Here is a 22384-nt window from a genome sequence, read left to right on the forward strand (position 1 = left end):
CTGACTGACTGACTCATAATCAATGTACAGCCAAAATTATTATAGGTAGAGACTTGAAATTTTCAGGGTACCTTCGTATTTTTAAGTACGCATGCACTAAGAAAGGATTTTGCAAAATTTTGATTTTAAGGGGTTCAAATGAAAAATCGATAATATTTTCAGTAACAATTTATTTGTGTTAAAAATATGTGTGTTTTAAGATCAATCTATATTGAATGAATGGATTACGGTAGTAAAATTTATTAATAAGTTTAATTTAAATTTATTATTAACGTTGTTATTTATTGTTTATTTCTTCTGGCTCTTATTTGTTGGTGTTGCTTCTTCCTACCGATCATTTATATAATTTTAAGAAACAAGAAGTCATATGATATTTTATGAGTCAACAGGTCAGTGTAGCATTTCAAAAACACTATCTTTAAGTAGGCGTGCATTAAGAAAGGATTTTGCGAAATTTTGATTTTAAGGGGTTCAAATCTATGTTAACAGCGCTATCTGTTAAGACATAAAAGCAACATTCGCTATACTAAATATTTTACGATTCCGTTGCAGTGTTTCTGATATCTGTATCCTTTGTAGACTAAAAAACTACTGGATCAATTTACGTGCGGGGAAGAAGGGTGAGAAAGTGAAATAGGAAAATATTGAAAAAAGGTAAAAGGAAAGAAGGGTGAGAAAGTGAAATAGGAAAAAATTAAAAAAGAAAAAGGTGAAAACAAGGAAAAGAAAATGGAAAGGGAAAAGAGAAAAAAGAAAGAGAAGTAAATAAATAAAAGTAAAGTAAAAAAGTAAAAGTAAAAAAAAAGTAAAAGTATAAATAAAAGTAAAGTAAAGTAAGTAAAGAAAGAGAAGTAAATAAATTTAATTAAAATTAAATGAAATAATATTAAATTAAATTTAAAATAAATAAATTAATTAAAATGGAATTAAAAAATTATATGTGAAGCAAATAATTGAAGATCAGATGCAAAAAAATTGGTTGAGATAAAAAGCATAGGTAAAGCATGGAAATGAAGTAATTCATTACATCTGTCAAATAAGTAATATTAATACATGGTGTGCGCGTGCAGAACAACAGAATGAGTGTGTGAGTGCTCTAGAAGAATCCCATTAAATTTTACAGCTGTATTTCTTTGTTTAAAATAATGAAAAAAGTTCATAATAAACATGTGTCCATAAAAGGCTTTTTTAAATTAGGAATAACAAAGAATTTTACTATGATTTCTGCTTAGTGGCAAAATGAACCTATACCGAAATTCATAGAAAACTGATGAAGAAGAGAAAAGGGAAAAATTGAAAAAGGGAAATGGTGAAAGATTAAGGGGAAAAGGAAGTAAGGGAAAGAGAAGCGGGAGAAGGAAAGGGGAACAGGAGAAAACAGGAAGTGAGAGTAAAGTGAGCCATGACCTTCTGATTGTGGTGCACAAGTAACCATAGAGTACAGACGAAGCCATGATGGGGATGTTAGATTTAGGATTGTAATAAATTTTTTGTTTATTTTTATTGAACTATTTTAATTCATTCATAAAATGGATTGGTGTTACAAAAATTGTTCAGTTTTCTTATCCTCCTTTTTTTGTTTTCTTTTATTTAAGTTTTGGGCAACAATTCATTGTTTATCATATATTCCTTCAGTATTTTTCATAAAACATTTTGTGTAGTGTTCATTTTGTGTTATCAGGATTTAATGAAAATCTAAATATAATATTGATTAAATATTTTTTATTTATAAAAAAATAATTTTTCTATTAAAAAGTATTGCGAGTGAAGTTACATCTATATTGTGGGCGAAGTCACGACAGAGTATGCTAGTTAATAAATATTTTATTTACTATTAACAATTTATTTATTAACTGTCCATGTGATTAATAATATAGGAATAACTATATTATATGCCTGAAGATATTTTGATTATAAAAAACAAAAGTCATTTTTTTTCTATTTAAAAGTTGATATGAAATTTTTTTTTAAATTTTAAAAACAATCTGTTGACTTATATAGTTAGTTGCGCTTTAATTAAAGAAGTTTATGATATTTTACTTCATTTTATAGTAAATTTATTATTTATTAATTACTATATGGTATCACACTCACTCTTCCTTGTATCAAAATAGATATAAAAAAAAATACATTTTAGAAAAGACTATTAAAAGTCATAAACCTTATAATTGCACACTGTTCAATAGATTATTTCTTTAATAGTAATATTTTATTTGAAATTGGATTTAAAAATTTTTAAATTGTTAGTGTACATTATCTCCTAATCTTTAGGAGTTGTGGCAAAATTGAGAAAAGAGGTTCTTTCTAGAAATCATGTAGTAATCTGCAATATGAGAAGTTTGAAAACTATCCTATGTGAAGACTAACAAATAAAACTCTAACAAATGAGAACTCTCCTTCAAGGTAGCAAATAATGCTTTTGTTTTACTTTCAGGTATTCATATTGATATGTTCAAAATATATACAGGCATTTTGTGCACAGTTTAGCATGTTAGTTTTGACAGGTAGTTGATGAAAATGAACATTGACAGTTGTGGTTAGATTTTTCAGGGACATTACTAGTCAATTTAATTTTGTCCAGATTCCTTGCCTATTGTCATTCTAATTTTTTTTGTTGACAATTTATTAAGTGTGATGAGCTGGTCAGCTGTCTTTAAGATATCACACTCTTTAGTACTATGTATAAGATAAATCATTAATAAATTCACAAAAAGAACATATAAAACAAACTCTTTTGCTTAGTGGATATTTGACTTGGAACACCCATTATTAAACTACTTGAAACTCATAGAACCCTTATTATTTATCTACTTAAACTTTGTTTGATATTTGCATATCAGAATTTCACAAATCATCTCATTAATACATATACTAATACGGAATTGGTCAATCCAAAATTAATTCTAGTTATAATTTTGAACATAATTTATCATTATAACAAATAACATTTTTAATAGTTCTTTATTAAATAGTCGACAGATTAGTAATATTGTAATGGATCTATTGAAGTATTTTTGCAGAGAGGCCTTTAATAATAGTTTCTCATACCTGTATCCAGAATAAAACATAAATTGCAAACCTCCTGAACAGTTTTCCGAACAAAGTCACTGCACTCAAGCTCACACCGATGAATCTGAACACAAACTACGTCTCAATGGTCTCCCAGTCTAACCCCCACCACCATTCCTGAGAATTACTTAAGTCTATGTGAGTGCGTGTACGCACACTAATATAATGTTTTCTGTGGGAAAAGTTTGTTCCCATTGCGAGCATAATGTCATACTATGATAAAATTTTATTTTTAGCAAGAATGTACAATAAGAATTAAATTATGCCATGATTATCCGCTATCAGTCTTCTCCAAATAAATCCATGTACCTCGCATTTTAAAATTGTCTGTTGACGTAATACAAAATTTATAAAATAAAAAGTATATAATACAAAATTTATAAAATAAAAAGTATATAATACAAATAAAGTAACCAACTTAAGCCCTGTGAGCCTATTTTTTTTTTAGTCAAAATTTATAGTGGTTGTAACATTAGGTGGTTTAGGTTTTTTTGACATAATTTTGATTGTGTTTAATTATTTTTGCAAATCAAGTTATGTAGTTTTTGTAATCTTCGTGAGAATGGTACACTTCCCAGCAGCCACTCGTGTTTCATCTGAACGTCAGCTGGTAAATGATCATGAATGGGAAAACATTCTTCATTATGGAAAAGATACAGCTATGAAATTTGTTTTATTCAATTTTTCTGGTCATAAAACATAAGAAATAATCAAATTTACCCGTTAACGACTGAAAAATTTTATTATGACCACATTTTACTGCTGGAACTGAAATCTGGGTGAACTTTTTCGCTAGCTGTATTTATAACAAAGTAATTCTGACACATTTGTAAGAACTTTTTTCCATATTTCAAGCTGTAGAATCAGTTCCAAATTATTTCCCTTTACTTCTAAATCATTCTGTGGATAAAACAACTCAACAATCTTATTATTCACCGATTTAATTTTTTATAAAATTATTGATTTTTAATTTGAACAAATTGAATGACATTTTATAAATCGGAGTTAAAATAAGCTTTCTATAACATAGTTTTTCATTTTCCTGCAGGGTATAATTTTATTAAATCTATCAGTTAAATTAATTTTTATTTATTATTTTGTCAGAAATTTTGCTATAACCTCATTTGCCAATGAAATGTGTGTTTGTAACCTTTTCATCAGTATTATCGGTTTGTTGTATAATAAAAATGCCAATCATGGTAGGATATAGCATGCCATGGCTCCTAGAAATTTTGATTTGAACATTGGGACCTCTGCTATTGATATACAACATTGTGCTAACCAATTCAAACTGCTTTAGAGAGTGAAACTTAAGAATAGAGGGTATCTGTAATACAAATAACTTAGTACTGTCTCACTTTTACTTAAAGTAAGCAAGCCTTAATTCAGTATTAAGGTATGTTTACTGTTAGATTTACATTAGTTTATTACTATACCTAGAAATTTATTATTTTTATAACTTCTTTCTCATAAGAGTTCGTACTGTAACAGCAGTATTTACATTTAATTAAACATAGGGGTTACATTGAACTAAACCCAGCAGCAACTAACTGATAAAGTCTCTTAGAAATGTTTAATTCCTGCCAGTCCCTTGAAAATATGATGTAATTGCAACCATTAACAATTAAAAACAAAAATAGTTAATCATAGCTGTAAAAGTTTTGAATTTTTGTGTGGTTTTATTAAGTTACAAAATCACTCCAAGTATTGTTACATTTTTAAACAGGTAGATGTAAAATGTACTATTAGCCATTTATTAATAATATTGCTTAATTTATGTTAAAGGTTTTTCTGATATTTGTTTTTAATTTTTTTATTTAGCATGCAAAAGCATTGGTGTACGAGCTTATTGCAGAGAAAGAAATGCAGGTGAGTCTCTTTTAAGTTTACTTTTGTTACTAGCTAAAATTAATATTACTGTGTTTTATTTTCCATGCGTGGAGAAGTTATATAAATTAATTGTGTGTTTTTTAAGGCTGGGTTTTTTCCAGTATAACTAGTATTTTTATTTGTAATTTTGTTAATTTCTGAGTGTTACATTTTCCAGAGAAGGGATAATGAATCTGGTCGTGGAAGAGGTGGCCGTCCAGGAGGAGGTTTTGACAGAATGGGTGGCAATGGAGGAGGCAGAGACTTTGATAGAAATCGAAATTGGGAGAATAATGGACCAAGAGGTGATAGAGGAGACAAAGCAGAAGCTACATTTACAGTACCAGCTGCTAAGTGTGGTGTTATAATAGGAAGAGGTTTGTACAAAATATATTTAATAATATTGGGAATAACAGAAAGAGAGTCTTGTTCGTGTACTCAAGTATTACAGTAATCGGAAGATGTTAAAAATGAGACAACATTTATCACCACCTGTTCTTGTTGCATACATTTTACATACCCAAACCTCCTGTTTTTGGCTTTGAACATTGCCAGACTGGCAAAGTTCAAGTTCTACAGAACAGTGCCCTCAGAATTTATGCAAGGTTCTTTTTCTGAAAAGCAGCATCAGTAGCAGTATTTACCCTTGAGAATTATTAAAGCCTACTCGTTCCCAACATGATCATGGTAGCAAATTAGTACCATCCCAAATATTTGAATCTAAGGAAATTTTGATAGTAGAATAGGTTGCAATTAGAAATTTTTTGAATAACCTTTTAAATTTAGGTTTTGCTTCATATTTACATTTTCCTGAAATATAATATCTAAGTTTTTAAAGATTCCATGGATCAGCAGGTTGAAAATCATACGAGAAACCAATTTTTAATTATTGACTAAAAGAGTCTTTTTCTATCCATTTAAATTTGTTTTTGAGCGGTTCATAATTTTATGTCATTTTCCTTCAATTTTCAAAATAAAATTTGGACTTAATTCCTTCATAAATTAACATTTTCATTTTCTTTCTACTAATAATTGTAATTAATAAATTGAATAATTTAAATTCATTAAAACATGTAAGTCCAAACTTCACTCATTCTTTTATTAAGTGGATGTTTTTTCATGACAGAATTGCTTTTACTGTTTCTGCTTTAGTGTATTTTATTCCAGTACAGCGTTTTTTCATGAAGATGGTGGGGATTTAAAATCCATTATCGGGGATTTTGATTAGCTTAATATTGATTACCCCTTACAGAATTATAACTATTATAGCTTGACTTCATAAAATCTTTATAATATGAGTTCATCATAAAAGAATGGTTAAGTTTAAGGCATGATTTAAATAAAAACTACAGTACTGACAGTCATATTGTTCCATTTTTAATGTCAAATTCTCATCTAAAGTTTGTTACATAACCAATAAACTTTGATATGTGCACCCTTTATCATTTGGCAAATGTCAAATTGATATTTAGTTTTTGCCTATAATTGTAATTGCTCTCTCAATTGTTTTTGATAAGTGATTCATATCTAATTCAGATATAATTTTTGCAAGTAAATAAAGTTCCAAAATTCTTCATTTTTTCACAAAATCTAAATTTTTCATTTAAAACTTAGGTAGTAAACATTGAAGAATGAGATACTACCAATATTTTAGAAATAAATTTATGTGCTTTTTCAAATGCATTCAGTTGAGGAGGACTACAGTCATTTAACATTTCAACTTGAAGGAAGCCCCATCACTTAGTTTAGTTTATAAATAATAGTTTATTGGAACACTTATATAATTATTTACAGAAGGTGTTAAAAATTATGTCCGCTCACTTTTATGCACTTGTAAATACATTTGACCGTGTTCTTGGCTACTCTTATTAGCTGTACACTGTTTATTTCCTGTGTTGCATTGGTAATGTTTGTTTTAATTCATGCAGGTTGTGTGAATTCCTCTTATTAGTAACTCCACAAAAAGAAGCCTGGACTGGTCAGATAAGGGGATCTTTGTGGCCATAGTCCTTTAGAAATGATTCTTCCACTGAAAAAATCCTATAACATCTCTATAATTGTACAAGCTGTCTGGCAAGTGGTGTTGTCCTGTTGTAACCAGCAGTCATGCTCATGCTCTTTAAATAAGGCTATGAACTGAATTTCTTGGTAGACAACAGAATTCAGTTTTTTCAACAAAAAAAAAAACAAGGGTCCTATTCATCACCTTGAAACTGTACACCGTACTCCTGTTTTTTGTGGGTGTGGGTGAGATTCAAAGAAAATGTGAGGGTTTTCAGTACCCCAGGTCCAGTAACTCTTGACTATTAACATGCCCACTAAAATGAAACCATACTTCATTTGTGAAAAATACTATCTAAAATGCCAGTGTTGCCTCTAATAAAATTCTTGAACCGCTGACAGTGAATTTTTAGCATAATCAGCATTGGTTAACACATAGAAAACTTGCATTCGGTGTGGGTAACATTTCAGCATTCTTCTCTTCACTGCAGTGTAAGCATAGTGAAATGCTCTTTTCCTGGCTTAGTCTCTGTCAAGATTTATGAGAACATTTTGAAACTGCTGCTTACAAAATTACCTGTGTCCAGCACTTCTCCCAGAACTTTCACAGGCATACAACATGAGAATTTCATCAAAAATACACATTTTTCATTAGTTGTCTACATTTTAACATACAACACACGATTACACAACCTTTTTCAATAGCCAATGCTAGACAAAGACTAGCAGTATTCAAATCTGCAAGCAATAAACAGCCGTCTTCCCCATTCCAGCTCCACTTGTACCAACATCTTCCACATTATTTTACCCATCTCTCACCAGCATGCATATTATTTTAACAAAAATATGCATTTAATGAGTGATGGGCCTCTTTTTAAGTTGAAAAGTGAAATTAAAAATGATTAATTTTATGATTTTCGTAGATTAAAATGTGTTAATTAATATTAAAAAGTTATATTTATTAAAAAAATAATTTTACTCTTTGCAGTGAAGAATTTAATGTTCCATTTCATATTAACAAATCTTCATGATTGACAATCATAAAAAATATTCATACATTTTTTTTTAGAATGAAGTTATGTTCATATGATTTAATTGAAGTAAATGATTATAAATAAGCTTCTTATTCTTTTTTCTTACTTGTTTTTACTGAATTGCAATCCCATATTTTTTTTAAACCAGCTGGATAGTAGGATCAGAATAATTTATAAATATTATTTTTTTGATACACAAAGTGTGCCAGTGTGCTTAAAAAATTTACTTCATTTTTTTTATCTTTACACATGTTTATTATTTTACTAATGTATGTACAGTTTTATGTTTGGTTCTGTGTTGTTTCATTGTTTAGGTGGAGAGACTATTAAACAGATAAATCAGCAAACTGGTGCACATTGTGAATTGGATCGAAGGCCACAGTCAAATCCAAATGAAAAGATATTTGTTATACGTGGAAATCCTGATCAGATTGAGCAAGCCAAGAGACTTATAGCAGAGAAGTTAGGTATGGCAGCAGGAACAAATGGTGGACCACCGACACAGTTTCCAATGGGTGGTGTTCCTGGTGGTCCAGGTGGACCAGGACCTCAACAGCATTTTGCACCACAGAACTGGGGTGCAGGACCAGCTGGCTTCCAGCAGCCTTGGGCTAATCCTCAGGGACCCCATCCTGATCAAAGTTTGTAAAAAACAATTTAGTACTAGTACTGGCTGATTCAAAAAGACCACAGATTTAAAAGAATATTAAAATTTATTTAGATAACTTAGACTCAATTGAGATCTCATTTTGTAGCAAAACATATTGAGTTTAGATTTACATAGTTGATTAGAATTGAATTTGGCCACCTGTGTTGTTAAAAATGAATACATTTACTGGTGCAGAAGGTGCTCACTGTATGTTATGGTTTCATGATTTACAGTAAGCAACTGCAGTTCAATGTAATTTTCATAGAGAATATACTAGATAGCCTCCTAGTAGGCATACATTTACTTTGGCACCAAGCCTTTGTTGAGATAGGTAGTTCTGTTAAAGATGCAAACTCACCAGGATGCCCACGCGTCCCTGAAGTTGCTATGAAACAACTCTGAGAAAGCTTTGCATGTAGTCCAAAGAAATCAACTCTACATGGGACTGGAATTCCACAAATGACGGGTGTATTACATAAATGATTGCACTGGAAGCCGTACAAACTAACCGTGGTTCAACACATTACAGATAACAATAAAATTGCTCAGATGCAGTTTAGTATGGAAATGACTGATAGGATTGCAGATGAATACATATTTAGACAATGTAATTTTTTAGTGATGAGTGAACATTTTACATCAGTGGCCCAAGATGAATACCCATAACTATTAATTAAGGGATAGTGAAAACCCTTTTGAAACATTGCAGCACATTCATGATAGCTCAAGGTCAATGTTTTTTGTGTCAGCAAAAAAAGATTGTACCCATTCTTCCACGAGGCAATCGTAAATGATATAGTTTATCTGGACATACTTCAAAATTTTCTAATTATTCAGTTACATGATGATGGCTAACATAGACCCCTTTACTATCAGCAAGACTGGCTACCACTTTACTTATGCCTAAAAGTGTGAGATTTTTTTGATACTTGATTCCCAGGTCACTGGAATGGTTGTGGTCAGCTCACTCCCTATATTTGACCCCGCTATTTTTTCTTGTGGGGTTTCATTAAAAATTGGATCAGCAACCTTTGGTTGCTGATCTTGCTGAGCTAAGACAAATTAGAGCTAAGACTCAAATTAACTCTGCAACTGCAGAGGTCACACCCAATTTGCTGGCTACAATCTGGAATGAAATTGACTTCCGGTGGGATGTATGTCGCATTATGAAATGGAAGCCACATTGAACCAAAGTGAGTGTTGGGAACAAACTTTGTAAATTTTTCTATAAAATGAGACCTCAACTAAATCTGGTAGACAGTTTTGAAGTACTTTTTGAATGGCCGCCTGATATTCACAACAGTAATATAGTATTCTTTGTTAAATGAATAATTTTATGTTGATTAAACTGTAGAATTGTAAAAAGAAAATCATATTGAACAATTAAACATATGTAATTGAAAAATATTTATATGTTTTATGGGATTAAGTTACTTTTATTTATTGTTGTTGGTTTAGTTAATACTGTTTTGGAGAGAAAATTCATAAAAATTTTTTCTTCCACAAAAAAGGAAAAGTATTTTTGTAGCCAAGCAGTTATAGCAAGGTGCTTGTGGAAAGTAGATGCATGGCTTTAAAAGGAAAAAGCATGCTAGAATGGCTCTGCTCTACTTTTTTCACTTTATACTTTCAAATTGCCATATATGTTCCAACTATGTTTTTTATAATGTATTTTTTCAAGAACGTCTTTCATCACATTGTATGTCTAATTTAAATTAATACCATAAGCGATTGGTATAGAAGGATATTTGTTACCCGTTGTGTAGTAGAACCACTTTTAAATTATACTTGGATGAATCTATGAAAAGATGCTAGTCCTCAGGTTTATGAACTTGTCCTAAGTACAACATAAGCTCATCAATATTTGTGCAATAAACCAAATTATTTTCATTAATAAAGTACTGAGAAAGTTCTTTTTGTCGGCTTCAAAAGCTGCTCCACTTAATTGAATTGTATTTATATGGTATTTAACCCACTCCAGTTTATTTCATATAAATACTAAATTGTATTATAATTGTGTATTTTTCACTACTTTTTTTAATAATGGATTCAAATTTCTAAGGCAATACATTATACATTTTTGTAGAGTGCATCTTAAATGTAATATATTTTAAACTAAAAATTCAAATTTTTTAGTTTTATAATGTAAGAAAACGTTGTATTTGACTCCTTATAACTTAACTGCCACTAGATTATATGTATGTATTTTTTCTGTGATATATGTTTTTTTCTGTAATGGTCTAATATCATATTTCTGCCTCATTCTTTTAATTTTTTAATTATAGTGCTTTTTTTTGCCAATCTTTTATTTTGTTTATTGTTATTACTTGTAATTACAATACTTATAATTTTTATATTGGAATAATTTAAAATTCAGAATAAAATTTTTGTTTAGTGGACAAGTTGGAATTCGATTAAATATGATGCAAAGAAAAATATTAGCAGAATTAGAAAATTATTTTTGTTTGATTAAATTAAGAAATTTTATACTGTATTATATTAAAAGAAACTTCAGTTAAGAACTTAAAGATGATGAAATAAAACTTGTGAAATAGGCTGCCAGCAGTGCAGGATTAGATTATTGATTTTGGAATTAATCCTGCATTGCAGAATGAATCTTGTTGATGGGCTCTTGATTATTAAGGCAAGTAAATTAAAATGCCCATGAATAACAGCAGTTGGTACTGCAAGTAGTGATTTTATAAAAATTGTATTTGAAATAAGTAGTAATTGCTTTAAATTGTTAAGACAAGCTGTTTGTAAAGATTTTAAATGAATAAATCAATTGCTGATTTTAATACACTTTTTCAAGAACTTGGAGAGTTTAATAATAATAATAACTTAATTCAGATGTAAACAAACTTTATATCTAAAACATAATGATGACAAAGGTCGTGGAAATAATGTAGCCTCTCCTAAAAATCAGAGGCAGTGATATGGGATAAAACCCAATCTTAAATTTGTTACATGGGATTTACTTTGCGTAGAAAAATTTATGGATTATTGAAGAGGAAACAAAAAATTATAATAATAACTGAAGATGAAGAGATGAAAACATTAATAATATTGATACGTTTTATTTAGTTTTAGGATATGAAGATTGTTAAAAAGAATTTGTAAAATGTTAGAAAATCATACCGCTTCAGCGGCTTCCTCATGTAAATGAAGTTGGTACAATTTATATATGCTGGTGAGAATGATTTCAGCAAAGATGATACTGTCAGCACCGGGCATAGAGATTGAATCTCATCTGAAGTTCTACGCAGTTTAGTTGTGACATTGTATGCTACACATCTAAACAACCCATTCATGAATGCATTTGAGACGTAGATTTCAAATTCACAAATTTTACAAGATATTTAACATTAAGTTGTAAGTTCTGTACTCTGTTACTAAATAGAATTATAGAATTCCAGCTTAGCTGCATGGTTACTCATTAGGAAGGCTGAAATAAATTTGTCCTAATATTATGTTTTTTCCTGTCACTGAAATTTTATATATGAAAAAACAAAACTAGTAAAAATCACTAATGCTATTATAAATTATTTAAAAAATTTTTATTTTGGAAACTAATTTTAACAAAATAATAATATCAGGCTGAATAACAGTAGATTAATTTTTTATTTTATTTTTTTTAGTATTGATAGTATGCTGGTGTTATTTGTGCATTATGGATGCAAATTGGAAAAAATTGCTCTCTATAAATTGGCTTTCACACATAGAATTGATGTAACGCCACTAATTGAAATAAATAGTTACTGATTTTATTAAGCATTATTGTAATTATAGTTGTATTTTTTTTTGCGTAGTGTTCGCTGCTCAAAATAGTCAGATTCAAGTTAATCCCCAGACAGGTCAACCTGACTACAGTGCACAGTGGGCTGAATATTATAGATCTGTTGGCATGCATAGAGAAGCTGATCTTATTGAACAGCAGGCAAAAGCAAATAAGGTAAATTTCTTTTAATTACTTTCAATAGAGTAAAGAGTTAAATTTTTTTTTTATGATCAAACAAATTTTTGAGTTTTGAATAGTGAGCTTTCTGTTATACTTGCTGCAACAGATAATATCTGTTCTGAATTTAATGCTAGTTTCTTATTAAACAAATTTACATGATTAATCTGAATTACACTAATTAATGTATTAGTTGAGAATAAGAAAGTAGATGTCGTTAAAAGTTTTTGCATTTTGATCGTCGTTAAAACTTTTTGCATTTAGATCCCCAATAGATGGTGAACATAATTTTTAATATTAGTGTGGTAATATCTGGTAAGTTTTAATTAATTTTTCTCATTATTTTATTCTGACTTGGACTATTTTCCTTGTAAGAGAATACTAATCTGAAAGAAATCTTTGGTCTTTCTGCAAGTGAGTACTACCTTCTTATGCTGTGTACACATCTACTTGGTAAACAGCATTTCATTATGTTACTCATTTTCCTGTTAGACTATATAAAAAAGTCATGTACTTACTGATATCTTTAGTTACTAGATATCTGTTCCTTGGGGAGGTTATAACACTCGTATTAAACTTACAATGTATTTAATATTTCAATACTACTTTTTTGCAATAGTTATTAACACATTTAATATTAGTTTTACACATTATTGGATGTTGTGAACATTAAAACTGTGCGATATAAGCCGCTCTTAATCCTTCATTTTTTCTGTGTATAAGATTCTGCTTGTTTTAAAAACTTATTTTGGAGCATCTTCTAGCACTTTGAATAAAAAAAGACTATTATTTTGTTAGGGACTAGGATCGGGTTTAAGTATAAACTGGTTAGAAAAAATATCTTTTCTTGTAATTTCAGGGCTCTTAATTGCTTAAGAACAAAAGACAGGAGCATCACATTATCTGTTCATAGAATGTATAATCTTATCAGAGACAAGATAGTAAATATTATAGATGATAAAATTATTTTTCTAGGCATTTATTTATCTGAATATGTTTCTAGAATGGGTAAAATAACAAATTTTTTACATAAGAATTTTCAAGCCAGTATTAGCTGTAAGTGTATCAGTGCTTTGTCCAGTAAGTAAATAATCAAACCATTGAAGTGGCAAAAACTTTTGAAGCTTTCATCAGTTATATTTAGTTTTCTGTGTATGTATGTATTTTCCTCTGCATAAAGATCACCACTGTTACCCACATGCAAATATGAACCTTATTCTGTAAGAAGTGCCTCTCCAATGCCATTTACTAACTAATCTGTCAACATTAAATAAACATATAGATTAATGCCTAATACATAGCCATTAATTTGAATATAGTGTGTGACCTTTTCCATAAATTTGGTGACACATGTTGTTGCTGCACATTAATAAACGCTTACCTGTAAGGAATTAAATGAGTATTTTGTTGTTAAAGGGCTCCGAATTATTTTTCTCAAAATCATGGTCTTTATTTTCTTTATGGGGGTGTAAACTTTTCTTGTAGCTGTTGTGGCTGTGCATCATTAGGTTAAAAATTCTTTAGATGCAAAAAATGATGCTGTTAAGTGTGAGAAATATTGTTATTGTGGATTAATGGCCATTAAAAAAAAAGAGAAATGTTTAATAAAACCTATAATTGTTATGTCTCAGATTTCTAGAATTATTTCTTAAGCAGCATAGTTTTTACTATACAATAAATAATCGCAAAAATCAGTCGCATAGTAGTCTGGGGAGTTAGAAATTCACATTTGGTGTAATCTTGCAACACTTGCACCTTCTTCATTTTTTTTAACTTCCAGTGATTTATTTTTTCCAGATATATTCTGATGTCTGAAACAAAAATATGAAGCAGGAATAAAAAAAACTTCCTTACAAATTCCTTATTGTTAATTACAAATGATTTATTAAGATGCAACTTTTATCAGGGCTGAAGTGACAGAAGACTCAATTTGCACCAAACATACTATGATAATTTTTGTTATTTCCTTACTAGTATGTATCATATTTTTTAGTCATATTGATAAGTAATTAATTTCCTTAATGATTTTTTTTAAATCTGGTGATTTGAAGTTAACATAACATTGTGATTATGTACAGGGAATGGTTGCTACTCCTGGTGCTGTACAACCTGCTGCTCAAGGTGCTCAGCCTGGCGTACCAGCAGCAGCAGCTCAAGGACAGCCTGGTGTGGCAGCTGCACAAAATGGACAACCTGATTATAGTGCACAATGGGCTGAATATTATAGATCCATTGGCAAGATAAAGGAGGCTGAAGTCATTGAGGCCCAGATGAAATCTAAGGTATAAATGTAACACATTTTGTTTTGTTATTTGTTACTTTTAATTTATTACTCTCGCAAATAGAAAAAAGTTATTTTTTATTTCTTAGTGTACTTTATTCTAATTTAGTTTTATAAGTTGTGGATAAATAGGAGCTCAATGTAATCATTAATATTTTGAAATCTATTGAAAACAAAAAGTATATTAAATATCAGTATAAAATTAAGTAAATTTGAAAATTTGTTTTTTGTCAATATTTTTTTAGTGTGAAACTATTTAAATTTTTTAACAGGGGAGAAGGAGAAAAAACAAATAACCATGATAAGCCTGACACTTAAAAATAAAAACATGTCACATTTTGTAAAATAAATTTTTAAGCAACATATAAAGACAAAAATAAAAATATTACTTGGAAATTGTGCCAGCGCAATTTTTGTAATGGTGGTGCTGCTGTGAGAACAAAGTGATACTAAAATTGTGAATTAAGTCTTGTACAAAAAAAGGATGAGCTGTTCAAAGACTGATTTTATTATTAATATGGTGTTCTTGTTAGTCTATAAGTAAGTTATAAAAGATCCAGTGATACACTGTTCCAACATTGAATTCCCAACAGAAGCCAAAGAAATTGTGTGCTTGAAGAATGTGCTTCTGATATATTACACTACATACAATTTTTAATTTTAAATGTCCATCCTAAATACTAATATCTCTCACTTAGCTCCAAAAATAGCCTGAACTTAAGGAATAATATACAAAACATGATTGTGTAAGTAGTGTAAAACTATGGAAAAAATGGCTAGTAAATATTTTTGGAAAGTAAATCAAGTTTTGTAAGGCTGATGGTTAAAAATAAAAATGCATTCTTAACAATAAAAGTAACTGCTATTGCATAGTGTAACTTTTTTTGTAAATTAATGTTGTAAGTGTATTTAATTTTATTGCAATGATTTTTATGTTCAGAAGATTTTCAGATAACATATAGTTGAATATCTGTATTATTTTCCTCTGTATATTTGGTTTTTACATTGTGAGTTATATTTTTTGAAATACCTTTGCACTCAAGTTAACAAATTTGTATCTTTTTAAATGACACTTTATTTATGAAATTTTGCCCCAATCATCAAATATAGTCATCACTAACATGCAAATAAACGTATCAGATTTATTTTTTCTTTGATTTCTAACTTTAAATTATGCAAATAATAAAATAGTAGTAAAAGTAATTGAAATAATAATATTAGCAAGTTCAGTAAGAATACCAATTTGAAACAGGCATTCAAATTACACAAATCATAATTTTATTTTAAGAAAAAAACACTTATACCTACCATCTGCTATACAGCTGAACAGTAAAAAGATATATTAATGCTGTAATTATGATCTGAATAGGTAGCTCCTGATAACTCATTTCCAATAACAACAAACTTTTTAATTAATAGGTTGTTTCTATAATTATTATGTGTTAAAAATACATATAATGTTATGAATTAGGCAATTGGATTTAAAAATGAAAATTAGTATATTTTTATTTTAATAAACACTCAAAATAATATTGTGTACAGAATATTAATCTAAATAATATAAAAACTTAAAGTTTATCATAAATACATAAATATGTATTTGATAATTTACCTCTTGGCCATTTTTTAAATTATAAATTTACAAAGAAACGCATAGCATTTATATCTTACTTTCTATAACTTTTGGAATAGTAAAAGCTTGAAATTTGAATGATAATATTCCAATATTATATGCTTTTGAAATATGTGTATAATTAGTTTTGAATTTAACTAAATTTCCTGATCACTTATTTTGAAGATAAAAATTACTGAGAATGAACTTACTGTGTTGGGTGCATTACAAATTTGGTCGTTTTTCAGTATTAATGTGGTTTACAATGTATTTAATGTTGTCAGATTCCTTTTAGGGAGTAACGTTTTTATTAGTGATGACTTTATTTACTTTAATACATAAAAAGAATTTTGAAATATTGAGCCTATCCCCGCCAAGCCAATTATGAAAAAAAAATCTATTCACTCCATTTAAAAAATTTATTACACTGAATTTGTAAGAAATTTGACAGTGTTATATTTATACAAGGTAAAATTTCATCAATGTATTGAAATTATATTGCCTTCAAAAAAAAATGAAAATTAGTAATTTTAGAATTTAGCAAATCAATTTAAAACACTTAAGAAATGCTTAAAAAAAAACTCAACGAGCCAAATTTTAAATACAGTGAAAATTTTATGCATTTATCCTACCACATTTTTGAAAATAATGGCTCATTCGGTTGCCCATCCCCCTATAAAAATAAATATATTTGATAATGTAATACAATAATTCACTTTAAAATTTTCCTGCAGTTGATTTTTCACCTACTTTATCTTTTTCAGCTCCTTTATAACCCTTTAGCTAATAGTTTTCTGATTTTTTCTTTGTAGAAAAATGAACTAACTACCTTTTACATAGTAAATTTTGTTATGCTCATTTTGGTTTCAGGTTCTCAACATTTTAACAAAAACTTAAGAAAAATATCATTCAAAATGATTAAATACTGAAGTTGCATAATAATTAATAAACCTCCAAGTCATAACAAATTGATAACATTCAATACAAAATTTATACGTCTTTAATGAATAAATTTTCTTTCGAATGTAACTGCATTTTATTATTTTGTAATCTTTGTTTCTTTAAAAACAATTAAAATCATATTAATCAGGAGTGATATTTTCAACGCATCCTATGTAAATTTTATTCCCAATTCTCTTGCTTAAGCATTGAATAAGAATAAAGTAAAAGACATCTTTCATCTGTTCATAAGTAGGTTTGAATTTAGCATTGAATTATTTTGTGATTTACAGCAGGCAGCAGCTGCAGCAGCAGGTGCAGCTGGTGCGGGTGGACCAGCTTCTGGAGCGGCTGCAGGAGGACCAAATCCTGGTCCAGGAGGGCCTCAGCCAGCAGCCGGACCAAATCCTTACACACAACCACAGTATGGATATCAAGCTGCTGGTTTTTATGGTGCAACACCTCAACCTCCTGCACAACCTGGGCAGCCTCAGTATCCTGCACCTGCCGGTTATCCCAATTACCCAGCTTATCATCCTAATGCTGCACAGTCAGACAGCCAGTAAAAAATATGTAAGTTCATCCTCCTTATAGTGATTATCATTTAATTACTCTGTGTGTTGATGTGTACACATTCATTTGCTGCATACTACATGACAATTTTTCCATGTTATGCATTTCTGATGTTAAGCTGTAGGAATAGTAGTGTTGTTTCATCTCAATTAAATAAAATAAAATTTATGTTTATTTAAGACAACACTGGATATACAGTTTTAAATTTTCTGAGATATGCCTTAAAATTGCATTTTTATCAGATCAATAATTATTTGAATGACTGAATGAAATAGCAAATCTTTTGTATAAAGTATAATTTTGGTAAATTATATTTATATTGCAGGATTCATTAATTAATATGATTGGTGTTGAAATATGGTCAAAGATTATTTTGCTGTTGGTAACATCAGTAACTTTCATCCATTATTTTTATACAACATTTATATTTATAGTTTTTTTAATATGTCTTTATGTCTTACAAGAGTGTGAGATGTAAATTTAGAATTCTTTCTGCTGTATTTGTTTTTCTCTTTTTTCTTTTAATTTTAAGTGTAAATCAATATATATGACAGTGTCTGCTGATGACAAGGAATCATTCTCTTATCTTCATAAAATACAATCAATTTTTTTTTGTATTGACATTTTAGGGAGCTTTGTTTTATGGGGCTATACTAATTAAAATAAATTTTTCAATAAATTCATGTTATGGATTTTGTTTTTTACTTTTATATTTGTAATATACTTGTAAAAAGGTGTTTAATTTCAGAATAAAGGGTATGTTCAAGGAATACTATGTCACCCATCGTACCAGTGTGTATTACAGCAGTGAACAAGGACATCAAGTAAAGCTCTCGTCTGTTCTGTTTGTTACAACCTGTATTGAAAAATGATCTTTCTTCTAATGAGAATTGATCATGTCTGATAAAGCTGTTGATTACATGAAATAAATTTACATTACTTGAAGTATTCGCAGCCACTGTCTATATATACATATATATAAAATGTAAAACAATAAATATTTTATTTAGCTTATATTCGATAAATTAATCTGAAAGGCTAATATTATAATAAATTACCTGTTTTACCAAATTTTCGTGTTTGTGTTTTGTGTGTACTTTCAGATGGAGAAGCTGTTGTGTTCAACATTCTTTTGCTGTTTATCTTCACTACTGTTCGCTGTGAGTTCTGCACGATGGATTGATTATTTGCAGTGCAGATAGGTTCTTGATGTTAGAACATGATGTCTTTTTTATTTATTTATTTTTTTTGTTTATGTTTTGGCTTCCATTTATAACTTTGCCTATGATTGTTTCATGAATTCAGTTTCAACCCATGTTACCAGATGGTAATATTTTGTAGGTAACATTGGTAACTTTTTATTGCGGTGATAAAATGCCTTTTTATTTATAGATGATTGAAACATTAATGGGCAATTTACATACATATGTATGTATCGGCATAATTACCTTTGCTTGTTATAATAACCTCTGATCATTGCTTCTTCCCTTGTTTTATTATTCCTTCTTGTAGTCCTGCACATACCTTTCATCATATTATCATGTGAATTGTGCATATTTTCCTTTTTGTCACAAACTACACCAGTAAAATTTAATTTATATTGATTTTGTATTATGATGACTAATGTTATATTGTATATTTTTTTTTTCATTTAATTACTATTGTTATTATTATTTTAAAAGTATATTTATGCATTCTGATTTTTTCCTTATATTCTTCTTTGTATATATAAATAGTATTATGTTATGATGATTAATTTTTCACTTATAATTAATTCATTATTACTCTTTGACCATGTGTGAGTGGCTGTTACGATTGTTACTTCATTTTTCATCCTATCTATTAGTACAATATTTGTGTAATTAAAAAATTTCAGTTTTGTGTAATCTATGCAGTAGTAATAATTCTGTTTAATATTATTGTCGATTTCTTTTTTATTGATAATCTGATAATATTGTTATACATTTTGTTTTTATATTATGTCACATTATATTATAATTTTTTGTTTGTGTTATTATTATTATTATTATTATTATTGCTGCTACTACTACTACTATTACTAGAACTACTAGTATTGTTATACACTATGGTTATAAATTATGAATGTGCCTGTGATTTTTGAATAATTATGTTCTCTCCTCCTCGTTTAAAGCAAAGGTGAGTGCAGTTGAAAGATGAAATTAAACACACCTATTTTATGTACACACTTCATAATTGCGATAATTTAAGGAAAATATAAGACTATTGATGGTGGTAAATATGTGGTGTGTGATACAGTATTTGGCATTCGTCGCAACTAAGTTTTCATACAGTGAGGTAATAACTAAATGATTTTCTTCTGTACTGTTTTCCAGTTTGTATTCAGGGGAAAATTTTATTATTTTAAATTGCCTTTGAAACTAATAGATATTGTCATTAATTCATTTTATTTAACAATTTTTATTTTAAGGCCTTTTTATTTTATTTTTTCCTTACTTGGACTACAAAATTTATATTAGTTTCAGAGGTTTATAAGTTAAGTTGTATTTTAGATGTTAACAGTTTATATTACATTTTAACATATGATAATTATCTTAGTTTGTATTGTAGTATTAATTATTATAATGTACTTTAATGAATTAAATGAAAAAATTTCTTAATTAAAAAAAAAAAAACAATAGTATAGAAATGTATTAAAATTGTTCTCTTGTGTTTGTTTATATCATCTGTTATAAATTCCCAGAATTCCTGTTACCCTCTGTTTTACTTTCAGGATTCATTGTTGGTGTGTGCAGATTTAAATTTGTTTAAATATTTTAGCACAGTCTGTACATGAGTAAAATGAATTTTTACACAGTTATTGGTTTTATTTTGATGTGTGCAAGCATACTCAAGCACTTGCATTTGTGTATATATGGTGAGTGTATGTTGTGCGTGTTTATGTAGCTAGTGCAAGAGTGTGGTTATATTCATACATTCCATTAGGCTGCTGGATTTACTAGTTATTAGTGTGTATATGAACATGTTTCATTATTGTTTATGTAATTTTTCTCCACACAATTACTTTTTTAATTATATGTTTTACGAATATTGGTCATGTGTTGATGAACATAAAAAACTAGCTTTAATAGACAGTTTATGAAGCTTTTAATATAACCAAATTTTGAGAAATTAAGTGGTTTGAAAGTTAACAGTATATTTGAAATAATTATATACATTTTTTTTTTCTTGCAATTTTGTATTAATAGAGAGAAAAACATATAAAAATAGTAATTAGGTGTTTGGCATAATATACGATCATGAATATAGTCTTAACTAGTTTGATAGATGATTGTCCCCATTAATTGGCAGCTATTCTTATAGATTGAAAGAAAGAATTTAGTCATCTTAAAGCAAACAATTAATTTACCTTTCCCTGTTGTAAAAAGGCTAAAATAACAGCTGAATTTCACATTGTCAGACAAGCCTATGCAAACCTTATTCTGAAATGAAATGTGTCAATTTTAATGCGATTAACATCAGCACTGTGCATTTTCATTTTTACTTTTCAAAATGTGATAATCAGCCTTGATTATTCATTATATTAATAAAGATTGTGTGAAGCATATTTTTTAAATTGCATTTAATATATATATATATATATTTTTTCTTTTGATGACTGAGGATTTAAATATTTGATTTAGAATCTTCCTTTATAGATAAACATGTTGGGACGAGTAAACTGTGAAATCAGCACTGAAATTAAATTAGGTAACTGAAATAAGTAATCTTGACATATAGTGAAAATTTAGTCTGTTGAAAAAGTTTTCCTAACTGTTAAGAAACAAAAATATTTTTGAAATGCTAAAAATAATGCATATTATAAAAACTAAAAGTTTAATGGTTAGAAGATAGTATTGGTAGATAATTAGTATCTGAGATGGGTATGTGCGTGCCACTTGCCACCTAAGTGTTTCCATATAAGCAATCATAAAGTTAGTTCTGATCTTTGTAATTTAAAACAACAAAACTTATTGGTTGGCTTTTGAGAATTATAGTCTGGTAAGTTATTTTTGTTAATTTTCCTGGAATCAACCCACTCTTTTAAAAGTATATATTTAACATACATTTTATTGTAACTCTGATTTTCTTTTAATATTTTCCCCTCACCAGTTGAATGTGATAATTTTTTTACTGTATTTAATTTATGTTATTTTGCCATTACTGCTTATCTAGTGACAGCAAATATAATTTGTTGATTGACTCTAATTTATGTAATTAAATTCTTACAAAAGGTTGATAACAGAGCTGATTAGATATAATTAATAAGCAATCCTAAAATGACAAATAAATTTTTTCATCACAAAATCTTTATGTATGTTCTCGCATTGTATTTTAGGGGAATTTTTATAAAATTTTAATCAGCTATGATGTGTATGCTTTG

The 22384-nt window shown here is 28.6% G+C and overlaps 1 protein-coding gene across 3 annotated transcripts in view; it reads left to right on the forward strand.

The window, feature by feature from the left end:
• Positions 1–20654, forward strand: part of Psi (P-element somatic inhibitor) — a 58203-nt gene extending 37549 nt beyond the window's left edge. For all 3 annotated transcript variants that reach the window (XM_075377679.1, XM_075377684.1, XM_075377694.1), the window contains 7 exons: positions 4891–4938; positions 5117–5315; positions 8288–8614; positions 12432–12574; positions 14656–14859; positions 17703–17982; positions 19086–20654. In XM_075377679.1, coding sequence (XP_075233794.1) covers positions 4891–4938; positions 5117–5315; positions 8288–8614; positions 12432–12574; positions 14656–14859; positions 17703–17975 — 1194 coding nt within the window. In that variant the 3' untranslated portion in view covers positions 17976–17982; positions 19086–20654. The remainder of the gene's footprint in view (positions 1–4890; positions 4939–5116; positions 5316–8287; positions 8615–12431; positions 12575–14655; positions 14860–17702; positions 17983–19085) is intronic.
• The last annotated feature ends 1730 nt before the right edge of the window (positions 20655–22384 follow it).

This window comes from Lycorma delicatula, chromosome 1 (genome assembly GCF_047948215.1).
Source record: "Lycorma delicatula isolate Av1 chromosome 1, ASM4794821v1, whole genome shotgun sequence".
Taxonomy (NCBI): domain Eukaryota; kingdom Metazoa; phylum Arthropoda; class Insecta; order Hemiptera; family Fulgoridae; genus Lycorma; species Lycorma delicatula.